General features: G+C 47.5%; 1 protein-coding gene across 1 annotated transcript in view; it reads right to left on the bottom strand.

Moving 5' to 3' along the window:
* LOC142580213 (DNA mismatch repair protein Msh6-like) overlaps positions 1-14,042 on the bottom strand; it is a 745,039-nt gene that overhangs the window by 252,689 nt on the left and 478,308 nt on the right. The window contains exon 21 of the mRNA XM_075691108.1: positions 12,194-12,442. Coding sequence (XP_075547223.1) covers positions 12,194-12,442 — 249 coding nt within the window. The remainder of the gene's footprint in view (positions 1-12,193; positions 12,443-14,042) is intronic.

Here is a 14,042-nt window from a genome sequence, read left to right as displayed (position 1 = left end):
ATTTGCGCTGTCAGGGCAAAAGACAAAAAGTGATGGCAAATGTCTTATGCGCATTCTGAATGACAGATGTGCTTTGATATGCTTTACCACACTAGAAAAAATGTGAATTACGTCCAATAACAATGCAAGAAGCTCGAAAAGAGACTGCGTCTATGAACAGTGCCAAGATGAGATGCCTCTGTGCATTGTGTCACAATGTTTGTTATGGCGGTGGAGAACAATGTTCGCACCATTCCGCACCTTTGCTTTCGTTGTGAGTTGTTTGTCGGCTTCCTGTGTGTCATGTCCCCTCGGCACAATAAGTACGAGATGATTCAGCGTAAAACCGTAACTTTTGTAGCGGATACACAACCGACCTTTCGCAGCACTTCCTTTTATTGACCCCAATGGCTCAAATCGCCACAGGGATGTCTGAAATAGCTCCGAAGGCTTGTCGGTACAATTATTAGGCGCATTAGTGCTCATAGTGTGACAGGAGATGGTGGGTGCATTCCCAGCATTCAGAGGTACACATTCTCGTTGTAGCTTCAAGCAATCTGTCCCAAGACTAGCTGTAAATTTACACAGTGTCATGTGACTGGTGTGCTTGCTGCCCGACTGCAGACATGCATGCAGAGCAGATGGCCACAGAGAGGGGGGAGGGGCTCGTGCAAGTTTGGCACAGCCCTCACGATTTCAGAACCTTTGAAAAGTAGCAAATGATGCTGAACCTGACAATAAAAAGGCTCCCACTCTTTACTTTCGGCGCGACCATGGCCGACATGCACGTCACAAATTATGGTTATGTTAAATTAAATTATGGGGTTTTACGGGGTAAAACCAGTTTCTCATTATGAGGCACGCCGTAGTGTAGGACTCTGGAAATTTCGACCACCTGGGATTCTTTATAGTGCATCTAAACCTAAATACACAGGTGTTTTCACATTTTGCCCCCATCGAAATGCGGCCACCATGGCCAGCATTCAATCCCGCGACCTCGTGCTATGCAACTCAACACCATAGCCACTAAGCAACCATGGTTATGTGCAAAGTAAAGCCCCTTGATAATTTGAAAGTAGCGACACTCTCCTCCTCACGGCGCTTTCCTCCTTGATTCTCCTCACCCGCCGGCTGCGCACGGCACGCTATTCCTCCTGGGCTCCCGCGGACGGGCCGCAGGATTCTATGGAGGCGTGTTCTTTTGGGCCAGCTGCGCGCCCCACTGGGATTCAAAATTTTGAGAAATGCTAATAACAGCATTGATAATGCTGAAGGGAACGTTTATGAGGAGGTTGGTTTTTTCTTAAAGCCGTATGAACGGGGTATACCGATGTAAAGGGAGCTTTGGAGTGAGTTCTATGCTCCAGACAATTTTTCTGTCACATGATCAGATGCTTTACTTCGTGCGTCTGATCTAGTGAGCTACAGAAAATATCACGTGACCAAAAAAAAAGGCAGGAAGCGAACCAAAGCATGTGCAGCTGCGCATAGGAGATGATTAATGATTAGCAAAGTAATGATGATTAGTGATTGGATTAAGATGAATTCGGGTGTATTAAGGAGCGTTAAGGTGGATTAAAGTTGATGGAAGTGGATTAAGGTGCATAAAGGAGGACTAGGTTGGATTAAGGTCGATGAAGGTGGATTAGGGTGGATGAAGGTGCGCTGAGGTGCACTAAGGACGATTATAGTGGATTCGGGTGGATTAAAGTGCATGAAGGAGGATGAGGGTGGATTAAGAAGGATTAAGGTGCATTAAGGATTATAGTGGGCTAAAGTGAATTAAAGTGAATGAAGGAGGATAAGGGTGGACTAAGGTAAATAAATGTGGATTAAGGTGAATTAAGGACGATTATAGTGGATTAGGGTGGATTAAAGTTAATGAGGAAGCAGTAGGGTTGATTAAGGAGGATTAAAGTGCATTAAAGAGGGTTAGAGTAGATTAAGGTCGATGAAGGTGGATTAGGGTGCATTTAGGAGGACTCTCGTGGATTATGGTGGATTAAAGTAAATGAAGGAGGATTAAGGTCGATGAATGTGGATTCGGTGGATCAATGTGCATTAGGAGGATTGTGGTAGTCTAATCGGTCTTAATACTCAATGAACCCTAATTCACCTAAGTCCACCCTAATCCACCTTAATGCTCCTTCATCCACCTTAATCCAGCTTAGTACTCCCAATCCACTTTAATACAACCTAATCAACGTATATCGCCCCTAATGCACCTTAGCCTACCATATATGGTCTTAATTCTCCTTTATCAATCCGCACCCATCATAATTCACCTTAATCCTCCATCCACCTTAATCCTTATTCATACACCTTAATCCAACGTTATCCTGCCTAATAGTCCCAATCTACCTTGATACAACCTAATCCACCTTTATCAAGCATAATCCATCTCCATGGTCCCTAATCCCCCTTAATATACACTAATCCAACCTAATCGGTCTTAATCCCCCTTTATCAACCCTAATTCACCTTAATTCACATTAATGGACCTTAATCTTACTTTATCCACCTTAATCCTCCCTAATTCTAGTTCATGCACCCTATTCCACCCTAATTGGTCCTAATACCCTTTCATCAACCCTTCACAGTAATCCACCATAAATTGCCTTAATCCTCCTCCACCCACCTTAATCTTTATTCATGCATCTTAATCCTTCTTAACGCACTCTAATCCACCTTATTCTTCTTTAATACACTCTAATCACATTAATCCTCCCTCATCTACCTTATGTCAATCACTAATTATTCATTAATTGGGTAATCATTCTCTTATACAGGGGTGGACACGATTTGGGTCACCTCAGGCCTTCCTTGGGTCACGTGATACTTCCAGTTTACAACGCGACCTTGAAATATAGAGATCTAAAGGCTTTCGGCTTAAAACTAAAAAAACAACTCAATGTTGACTAGCTAACGCTTATCACCTGCAATATACGGGTATATTTGCCACAAATTTTTTCAGGGCGCAAAGCAGAATCTATAATGCTGCACTTCCGACTGAATAACAACAGTTAGTGACGTGCGAGGGGAATATTAAACATACTAAGGAGAACCGCAACAAAAGCGCTGGTGAGCAGGCCGGAAGAACGAAAAAAAAAGCAGCATTACGGGATGCTGTGCTACGAGTTTTAAGAAAGACGCCTCAGCTCACAAACAACGCTGTTCTTTGTCGGAATAAAGTTCTTTCGGCCAATGTCACGCAGCCACTGCTTCCTGCGCAAGCGGTCACGCTTTCCTTGTAGTATCATAAAAACGGCATAGCCATCTTGAGGCTTCTTGCTGCAGTTATATGCGCAACAGCCCGGCATAGCGCTAGCACAGAGAGCAGGAAACACGGCGTACAACGTTCGCTACGCCGAGCTAAAGCGCCGAGCCAGCCGTGCTCAGGAGGAAAATGGTGCGAACGAAAAAGAAAAACACAAGCAAAACCCAAGATACACACGTTTTCAAGGGCAGAAAAAACGGGGGCAAAACTGGTTACCGCGGGGGGAGCGCACAAGGGGCGAGGAGGAGGCAAGGAGGTCGCGCGGCGGTGGCAGAGTTCAAAGAGTGTCGTTACTTTCAAATTATCAAGCGACTTTAGTGCAAAGCAGTGATCAAGTCAAGTGCTGCAGGATCCGCGCTTGTATCCGTTGTACATATTGACACGTGTACTCATCTTAATCGGGCGACCACATTTCGCCGCTTAACAAATGTAATCGCACAGCGCGACGCGCCTGCATGTATCCGAAGTTTCTGGAAAGTTATCCATGCTTCTACCCGGCTGTCTGTTGTCACCGAACCTTGTGTTATCTGATCTCATCGCGTGACGCGAATGGTGTAGAACTTTGTGGAAGGCGCGCGGGCCCGAACGATTAGTCTGGAACATTCAACGACTGCTGTATAAAAGCCGACTCGGTTGATGCATTGATCAGATTTTCGCCGATCGCCGACCGTGTTCGCCGCTATCGTTGTCCTATATGTGTAGCCTGTTTTGTGGACACAGGTTCGCCCAATAAAAGTTAGTTTTGTCTTTCACAGTATTTGCTACTGTGTTCTTCAACGTCACCACCACGTGACATCTGGTGGAGGTGCTTTTCGTTCATGTACCGGACGCCCCCGACAAGCCGTGATCCAAGCCCGGACCTCAAAGAGAACACCAACGTAGTCCCGGAGCATCGAGCAAGCCGCCGTCTTCAACAGCTGCCCCCGGAGCACGGACTTCTAGATGAGAAGACCATGAAGATTGTGGAGAAGGCAACCCCAATGGCAGCCCCAGCGTCCCCCATCGTGCTGCAGCAGCCCAGGGAACCTCCGACGTTCCGCGGATCAACATTCGAGGACCCGGAAACCTGGCTCGAGACGTATGAAAGGGTCGCTACGTTTAACAGTTGGGAAAGCGACGACAAGCTGCGGCATGTCTATTTCGCACTGGAAGACGCTGCCAGGACCTGGTTCGAGAATCGAGAAACCACCTTAACGACGTGGGACCTGTTCTGAAGTGGCTTCTTGCAAACGTTTACAAGTGTCGTGCGAAAAGAGCGAGCCCAAGCACTACTAGAAACCAGAGTGCAGCTGCCAAACGAGACGATTGCGATCTTCACGGAGGAGATGGCCCGTCTTTACCGGCATGCCGACCCGGAAATGTCAGAGGAGAAAAAGTCCGTTTCCTGATGCGGGGCGTCAAGCAAGAACTTTTCGCAGGACTTATTCGTAACCCACCGAAGACCGTAGCTGAGTTTTCTGCAGAGGCACTGACGATCGAGAAAACTCTGGAGATGCACACCCGGCAATATAACCGCCAGGGGCTCACGCCGCAGTACGCCATCCAAGGACTGGATTCTGAGGACCTTCAGGAGACCATCAGGGCCATTGTGCGCGAAGAACTGCGCAAGGTCCTGCCTTCGTCGCAGCCCCGAGTGGCTTCGATCGCCGACATCGTGAAAGAAGAGGTGCACCGATTGCTTGGAGTTCCCGAGCTGCAACGACAATTACCGCAGCCTCAGCCAGAAGCGATGACATACGCCGCCGTCGCACGCCGTCAAGGCCCCCCTCTGAGACCGCGCCAGGATCCTGTAATACTGCAATTCCGTCGACCACCGCCGCCAGCACGCCCACCCGTCGCCCAGCGCAGCTACCCGAGGAAAACAGACGTTTGGCGTGCTCCTGACCACCGCCCGCTCTGCTACCACTGCGGAGAAGCGGGTCACGTCTACCGACGATGTCCATACAGGGAGATGGGACTGCGAGGTTTTGCCGTCAACGCTCCACGCCCGCAGCAAGGTGAACGCCCTCGCGATATCGCTGACTACCTCACCGCTACACAGTGGAGCCCTCGATGACCGTCCCGTTCACCATCACCAGGCTGCTACCTGTCGCCGCAGCGCCGACCATACACTGGCGCAGCACGGGGCCGCTCTGCGAGCCCATATCCAGAAAACTAAAAGCAGCAGCCGATGGAGGTGCAGTTGCTGTTCGTCGAACTGACGAAGATCCTCCGCCGCCGCCGAACACGACGAAGAGACCATCTAGACGACATTACAATGATATGCCGCTGTCCCGGTGAAATCAGGAACCCAAGACTACACCGACGAAAGACGACTTGACGACGCGACGTTCCAGATTCAGTTCAACACGACACAGCCGTGATCCGACGCCGAGACCTAACTGCAACGCCAGACAAAGAAGCACCGACCTCGACGGGCTTCTCGACGGCCACTCAGTTACCCCCTTAGTGGACACAGGGGCCGATTATTCCGTAATGAGTGGACACATCGCCGCCCAGCTGAAGAAAGTTAAGGCTGCATGGGAGGGCCCCCAAATTCGGACCGCTGGAGGACACCTCATTACGCCGACTGGAATTTGCACAGCAAGAATTACCATTCATGACCAGACTTGACCTGCCACCTTCATTATCCTCCAACAGTGTTCACGAGACGTCACTCTTGGCATGGACTTCCTGAACCAACACGGCGCAATCATCGACCTGAAGTCGAAATCGATAACGCTTTCGCAAGATCAAGCGATACCATCAGAAAGCTTTCGTGGTCACCGCGCCTTGAGTGTGCTCGACAATCAAGTGAGCGTCCCGCCGCGCTCCAGCATTGTTATTTCGGTCGGCACCGAAACACCCGCTGACGTAGAAGGCGTTATCGAAGGCGACCAACGTCTACTGCTCGACCGTGAAATTTGCGTCGCAAGAGGGATCGCTCGACTGCACGGAGGAAACACGAAAGTGTTGCTGACAAACTTCAGCCGCTATTTATCGGCGCTGCAACGATAAATACTTCTCGTCGATGGACCTCAAGTCTGGCTATTGGCAAATAGAAGTCGACGAAAGAGATCGCGAAAAGACGGCCTTCATCGCCCCAGACGGCCTCTACGAGTTCAAGGTTATGCCATTCGGACTGTGCTCGACGCCTGCAACGTTCCAGCGCGTCATTGACACGGTGTTAGCAGGATTGAAGTGGCAGACCTGTCTTGTTTACTTGGATGACGTCGTCTTCGCCGGAAATTTCGACGATCACCTCAGATGGCTTGCGATAGTTCTTGAGGCTATCAAGTCGTCAGGGCTTACTCTGAAGCCGGAAAAATGCCGCTTCGCTTACGATGAGCTTCTGTTCCTAGGCCACGTAATCAGCAAATCTAGTGTCCGTCCAGACCCGCAAAAGACAGCTGCCATCGCAACGTTCTCGCAACCCATCAACAAGAAGGCAGTGCGTAGATTCCTTGGCATGTGTGCCTACTACAGGTGCTTTGTCAAGGACTTTTCACGCATCGCCGAGCCGTTGACACGTCTAACTAAATGTGATGTTGAGTTCAAGTGGGAAACGCCGCAGGCCAACGCATTTGAAGAACTCAAACGACGCATGCAGTCGCCGCCGGTACTTGCGCACTTCGACGAGTACACCGATACAGAAATCTATACTGACGCCAGTAGCCTAGGCCTCGGTGCCGTTCTAGTCCAGAGAAGAAACGGAGTCGAACAGGTGATAGCTTATGCTAGCCGGTCGCTGTCAAAAGCAGAAGGCAACTATTCTACGACCGAAAAGGAATGCCTCGCCATCGTTTGGGCTACAGCTAAATTTCGCCCTTATCATTATGGCAGGCCATTCAAAGTAGTCAGTGACCATCACGTGTTGTGTTGGCTAGCGAATATAAAGGATCCTTCGTACGACTGGCACGGTGGAGCCTCAGACTACAAGAATACGACATCACTAACCTACAAGTCCGGACGAAAACACTCCAATGCCGATTGCCTATCACGCGCACCCATTGACCCGCCGCCGCAAGATGACGAGAATGACGACGCCTTCCTTGGAATGATAAGCGCGGAAGACTTCGCTGAACAGCAACGGGTAGACCCAGAGCTAAAAGGCCTCGTCGAATATTTGGAAGGGCACACCGACGTTGTCCCCAGGGCATTTAAGCACGGATTATCTTCCTTCACGCTTCAAAACAATCTACTCGTGAAGACGAACTTCTCACTAGTCTGCGCCAATTACCTTCTAGTTGTCCCGTCAGGACTTCGTCCAGAATTATTGGACACCCTACATGACGATCCAACTGCTGGACACCTCGGATTTTCCCGGACACTATCGAAGATACAAGAAAAGTATTATTGGCCGTGCCTGACCGCCGACGTCACCCGTTATGTCAGAACATGCAGAGACTGTCAGCGACGCAAGACACCGCCGACAAGGCCAGCCGGATTACTACAGCCAATCGAGCCTCCTTGCCGACCATTCCAGCAGATCGGGATAGACTTGCTGGGACCCTTTCCGATGTCAATAACCGGAAATAAGTAGATCGTCGTGGCGACGGACTACCTCACCCGCTTCGCTGAAACAAAAGCACTGCCGAAAGGTAGCGCAGCCGAAGTGGCGAAATTCTTTGTCGAAAACATCCTGCTGCGACATGGCGCCCCAGAAGTCCTCATCACCGACAGAGGAACGACCTTTACAGCGGAGCTCACCCAAGCCATTCTGAAATACAGTCAGACAAGGCACAGGAGGACAACGGCCTACCACCCGCAAACGAATGGTCTTACGAAGCGGCTGAATAAGACCCTCGCGGACATGCTAGCGATGTACGTCGACGTCGAACACTAGACCTGGGATGCCGTCCTGCCGAATGTAACATTCGCTTACAACACGGCGGTGCAAGAAACAACACAGATCACGCCGTTCAAGCTGGTCTACGGCAGGAACCCGACGAGGACGCTCGACGCCATGCTGCCGCACGTCACTGACGAGAACCTTGACGTCGCTACCTACATCCAGCACGCCGAAGAAGCCCGACAGTTTGCCCGCCTGCGGATCAAGAACCTGCAGAGGACCGACAGCCGACACTAGAACCTCTGACGACGCTTCCTCGAGTACCAGCCCGGCGACCCCGATATGCTGATGAGGACTCAGTGAGAAACTATTCCGATGCTATTTCGGACCTTAGAAGGTCATCCGACGTATTGGCGCACTGGTCTATGAGGTCGTAACAGACGGCATTTCGCTGTCACAGCGGCGCCGCTCACGACCTGAAATTGTCCACGTTGTGCGACTCAAGCCGTACTACCAGCGTTGATTAACTTTTGGGACTTCGCGTAACTGACCTTTGGTTGTTTCGTTTCGTTGTTTTGTTACTTATGTTTAATAAGTGTCCTTTTGTGTTTCGCTCTCTTATATTTGTAGCATCGGGACGATGTTTTTTAAGAGGGGGGTATTGACACGTGTGCTTTTCTTTATCGGGCAACCACGTTTCGCCGCCTAACAAATGTAATCGCACAGCGTGGGCCGCACCTGCATGTATCCGAAGTTTCTGGAAAGTTACCCATGCTTCTACCCGGCTGTCTGTTGCCACCGAACCTTGTGTTATCTGATTTCATCGCGTGATGCGAATGGTGTAGAACTTTGTGGAAGGCACGCGGGCCCGAACGATTAGTCTCGAACCTTCGACGACTGCTGTATAAAAGCCAACTCGCTTGACGCGCTGATCAGATTTTCGACGATCGCCGACCGTGTTCGCCGCTATCGTTGTGCTATAAGTATAGCCTGTTTTTGTGGGCACAGGTTCACCCAATAAAAGTTAGTTTTGTCATTCACAGTATTTGCTACTGTGTTCTTCAACGTCACCACCACGTGAAAATATTGACCTTCATGAGCTGACAATAACCCGCGATACCCACCTGCCCATTAAGCCTGGAAAAGCTTTCTGTATTTTGGAGGAACGCAGTAAAGAAAAGCTTTCTACACAATAAAAGATTTCTATAAAACTAAGGGCTGCTATTAAACTGAAAATGTCATAAGCTACTCCATTACAACATAACTTCACTACAACTGTTCGAGAGTGAAAAAGCAGTTGATCTTAACTCTTTTGTACCGCGACAAAATGATCGTTTTTTATAGGTCACGGAAAAAATTACTTACCACTGCAAATAATATTCCAGCACACATTGCAGCATAGCATATGGTGCATAATGAAATGCTTTTTTCAAAAATGTACATTGCCAAACAAAATATGTATTAGGTACAGCACAAAAATTCTAGAAAGCGCCATTTTTGCTGCCACTTGATAACAACAATAACATATCTACAGAAATATTAATATCAAAGGGAATGCAGAATATACATTTCAAAGATAGAAACTCCAGGAATAGTGTCTAAAAAAATAAATTCTCAGTACACTGCTGTTCTTCGGATACAAAAAGGAACTAAGACCGGTTCATCGCTCATGCCATGCGGTGAAGCAGTTCCAGGATTTTGTGAAGCATAGGTGCATTCTGCACTTTTCCAACAAAATGTCTGGTTTTTGTTCAACTTTGTGGCTGTCATAACACATTTTGCAGTTCCGCCTTTTCGGCATCTTCTGAGGATAGTTCGATGAGAAGTCCACGGAATGTACTTCACCAGTTTGTCTAGAGTCATGCACCTCTTCCAGGACCAATCGCTCTCAGCGCACGTGGGCAACTACAAGATTATGAATCCAATGCCTGTTTGCATTTTTGCAGATTGTCTTTATCACCTCTGCAGAGAAGAAGAGTAGAAAGAAATCACACGCCCTTGTAATGTCTTGCACTGATTCGTAGTGCTGGGCCAAGATGTGCTACGGGCGGCCTTCTTGGCATGAACGGAAGTTTCTCTGCTGCCGACGGCAGCACATCATGACCAAGCGAAGTATGCACCCTGAAGATAATCAATAGAGCTTTCAGGTCTTGCAAAAAGACCGGCAGATAAGTGCGAGCAAGGAAGGAGACCACTCAAGGCCGTAAAGAAAACTCCCCAGTGAACAGCTGCAGATGCCCCCGCTGAGTCAAAACACTGTCACCGTCAGAGCTTGAATCTGCTTTGCTGTCATCTTCGGAATCATAACTTCGAGTCCTCTTCCTCAATTCAAGTGCGGGTACCACATAGATTTGAGCACGACGCTTTTCAAACGATGCAGCTGCGCGGGATGATGCCATGGGAGCGACTTTCGATAACTGTGCAGTGACACTGGCCGCATCTCTTGCCTGGATTTGTGGCGATGCGCGACTCTCATGGGTCCCCTGATATGTTGTTTTCCTGCATAGTTCCCGTCTCCTGTAATCCGGCTTCGCTGCGTGGCCTGATGCCCGCGGCAGTCGGTCTGGTTGAAGCGCAGTACGAGAGATGGCGCGAGTGTTGCGCTGCTAAAGCCACCTAACGGCGGGGTTACTTGGGCATGGAAAGGAGAAGGCACTTCCTCTTTGGTTTGGGTTCGGCAAGTGGCGCGGACATTCCGCGTGTGCGCTGATCCATGCTTTTGCGAGACCGTCTCATGAGGCGTTCGAACGCGCCACCGTTCGTGAGACCATACGCGCGATGCGTTGGTGTCCAGCATGGGGCGAACATATTCACTTGCTATCTGGTCGCGGTGAGTCAGACTTCAAGATTTGTCGCGTGCCCATCGGCATGTTTTGTGGATAGCAACTCGGCTAGCAGGCATTAGTCTATGAAAGGTGCAATAAATGCCCTTGTGATTGTTTGCACTACTGTGTTGTCGTTCCTTTGTCCCAAGAGCACGGGTGAGAACACGAGATTTTACGAAAGAAGCGAATCCGATACTCTTGGAAACTGGTTGAAAATGCCAGGTCCACATGTAGGACATGCGGTGGACCTTCACAAGTACACTTTGGCGGAATAAAACGACTCGAACTCCAAGCCAAAGCTCACTAGTGAGTAGCTGGCGCCATTTGCAGTTAATTATCACCACTCAGCATTTTCGAACGGGAAAGCGGGCGATACAATTTAATTCTTGACTCGCTGGGAGTCATTTGATAACAAAATTTTGATGCTAGTGTGGCGTAATCGTGAGCGGCATACATTTTTCTCGAGCGCAGCAGAAGATCCACGCCTCTTTTCGCTACAACATGTGCACATTAGTTCTCAAAAAGGTCCATCAAAAATCACAACACTGCCGGAAAATTTAAACTGATTCTGGAAGTTCAGTGCCAGTACTAACTACTGGATGGCCTTAGGTAGATAAGAAACAGATCCAAAAGGTTGAACTTGGCAATCTAAAGCATCAATCAGTGGTGATCGATCTGAATAGGTGTGGTAACGAACAAGTTAACACACATTATATTGATTAAAAAAATATATTTTCCAGATATTTATGTAAAACTGAGCTGCTAATGGTATTTTCGACTGGTCTAATGGCATATTTGAAGGGTCTTTCAAGAGCACTTTTAATGCACTTTAATGGTTATGTAAAACCACAATGAAGGCATATCTTGGATACAAATGTCTTTAGTAGCATTACACCAAATTAGTTAACACTGTAGAAGAACGCTTCTCGTTCAGGTGAAGCTTTGTTAGATTGTTAAACCACCTTTGAAACTTCACAGGACCGCCAGTCAAATGTGCAATAAGTTACCGATAGCTTGCAACATTCTTGTTCAATGCTAATATAGACTTCCAAGCATATGCAGTGCTTCGTGATAAATTTGCTGATATTTGATATTATATTTCAACATTTAGATTTTTTTTTTCAATTCAATATTTCATTCAAGATCTATGATCTGGTATTCACAAACCACTACAAATTTTTCTTGTTTATGAGCTTTTAGATTTATCGCATCTCAGATCACATTTAAAATGTTCATCAGATTTTAGGATAGAAGTAATTAAAATGTTGACCAGTATAAATGTATTTGCCAGGACTTTTGGCCAGAGTTAGCTAAAAAAAAGTTAAATGAACGAATGTGTACCTTGATGCTCTGCATGGCCTTATCATAGTCGTCATCGACGCCAGGCATAGGTGTGATGCGGCCCTCCTTCCGCGCTTGCTCATGGTCAAAAGCATGCTCAAAAAACTTGAGCGAGTCTGCCAAGTCCGGGAACTGGCCTGCCTCACTGCCGACAGACAGGCACCTTGCTAGCACTTGCGACGTCAGCAATGGTAGCACATCCAGCCAGAGTGGCACCACCTGTGCGACCTTTTGGAAACCTTGCAGCGCCTGCAACAGATGGATGGAACCTGAACCAAGGATAACTACATGAGGTTGGAAGATCTTTGAAAACACATAAAGTGGGGGTGCAGCAGTTCCACGAAATTTGACTGTGATAGCACTCAAGTGTCCTCATTAGATTTGCTTCGTCCTTCCATGCCATCCGTCGATTCCATCACAGTTGTGGTGGCTGCTGACACTGACAAGCCATAATGACAATTTTTAGTTATCAGGCCACCTCGTCATATGTCATGGCTTCATATGCCAGAGCACGAAAAACAAATATAATAAAACTGCTCCATAATTGCCTTTACTGGAATTAGAGCCCTACCAGTGGAGCAATGTGCATTTGGGAGTCGAGCTCCCTATCCACTGAGCTATTGCACAGCAACAGTGCCGGGCAAATAGTGCAAGGCCTCAGGCAGACTCTGAGAGGAGTGGCTTCTGTGCATTTTTTTCAGAGGCCGATAGTGTACAGTTTTGTTAATTTGACTCTGATTAATTCGATCCCTACCGAAGGTCTCGGCCGGCGCCCATGCATTTCTAGTCCCAAACTTTGGTTATTTTGATCCTCAATTTGGCTTTCGCCAGATAATTTGAACTTGACCAGTCAGCAGGTTGGTCTGACCCTATGGTGAGGCCAGTAGTGATCCTTTTAGCAGCAGAATCTGCCTCGCTGAACCTTACGTTTACCTGTTATGGTAAACTTCCCTGTTACCATAACACACTTGAACGGAACAACATCTCACTGGAAGAAATATCGAAAAACAAGTTGATTAGTGTTTTGTTGCTCCTGCACTAATGTATGGTGTTTCATTCTGTTTTTTGTATGTCGCACTATTGTTTCTTACATCACACAATGTTAACAAATGCACTAAGGATGCTCTCAATTTTGTACGTATATTTTCTTACTGATCCCTACTGTACTTTTGCCCTTGTACGTTCACAAATTTCGCAATGTATTCCGATGTTTCCAGTATTTCTCTGCGTTTGTCATGAGTAAGCTGTTTCCTCGTCAGACTGTCATGTCAGGCGTAATGTGGTTTTTTCAAGCTTCTGCATGTGGCTTTTACCCTTACGTCCGCTCTCATTCTGTATTCTGTGGAAAGAGAGAAATAAAGATTATTATTATATTATATAAAGGACAGTAAATGTGTTTAACTGACGCCATCTCCGATCAAAAATGATTATTTTGGAATGTCCTGGAAATATTTTAAAGCAATAACTGCAGCTCACAACGTCCGATTATAGTATTTACCCGATCCTAATGCACAGCTGTTTTTTCTGCACCTTCTTTAATTTGACCCGGCAGACTTATCAATCAGTTCCGTCGATCTCATCAGGGTCGAATTAACAGAACTTGACTGTACTGTAGCTGACAAGGATTACATTACCATATTTATTAGATTATAAGGTGAGGATGCAGTTGGGGACCCCAGAAGACGAACTGAAGTATGCACACTAATATAAGGATATAAAATTGCGGACAAATTATGGAGACTCAGCAGCGACTGCCTGAAATACTGAATAATCAGAAACCCCTGGAATAATCGGCTTTGAAGTGCAACTACATGGCAGCCCGAACTTCACCTTATGGTATGAATTTATG

Source organism: Dermacentor variabilis, chromosome 4 (assembly GCF_050947875.1).
Source record: "Dermacentor variabilis isolate Ectoservices chromosome 4, ASM5094787v1, whole genome shotgun sequence".
Taxonomy (NCBI): Eukaryota; Metazoa; Arthropoda; class Arachnida; order Ixodida; family Ixodidae; genus Dermacentor; species Dermacentor variabilis.
This window is presented reverse-complemented; position numbering and strand designations above follow the sequence as displayed.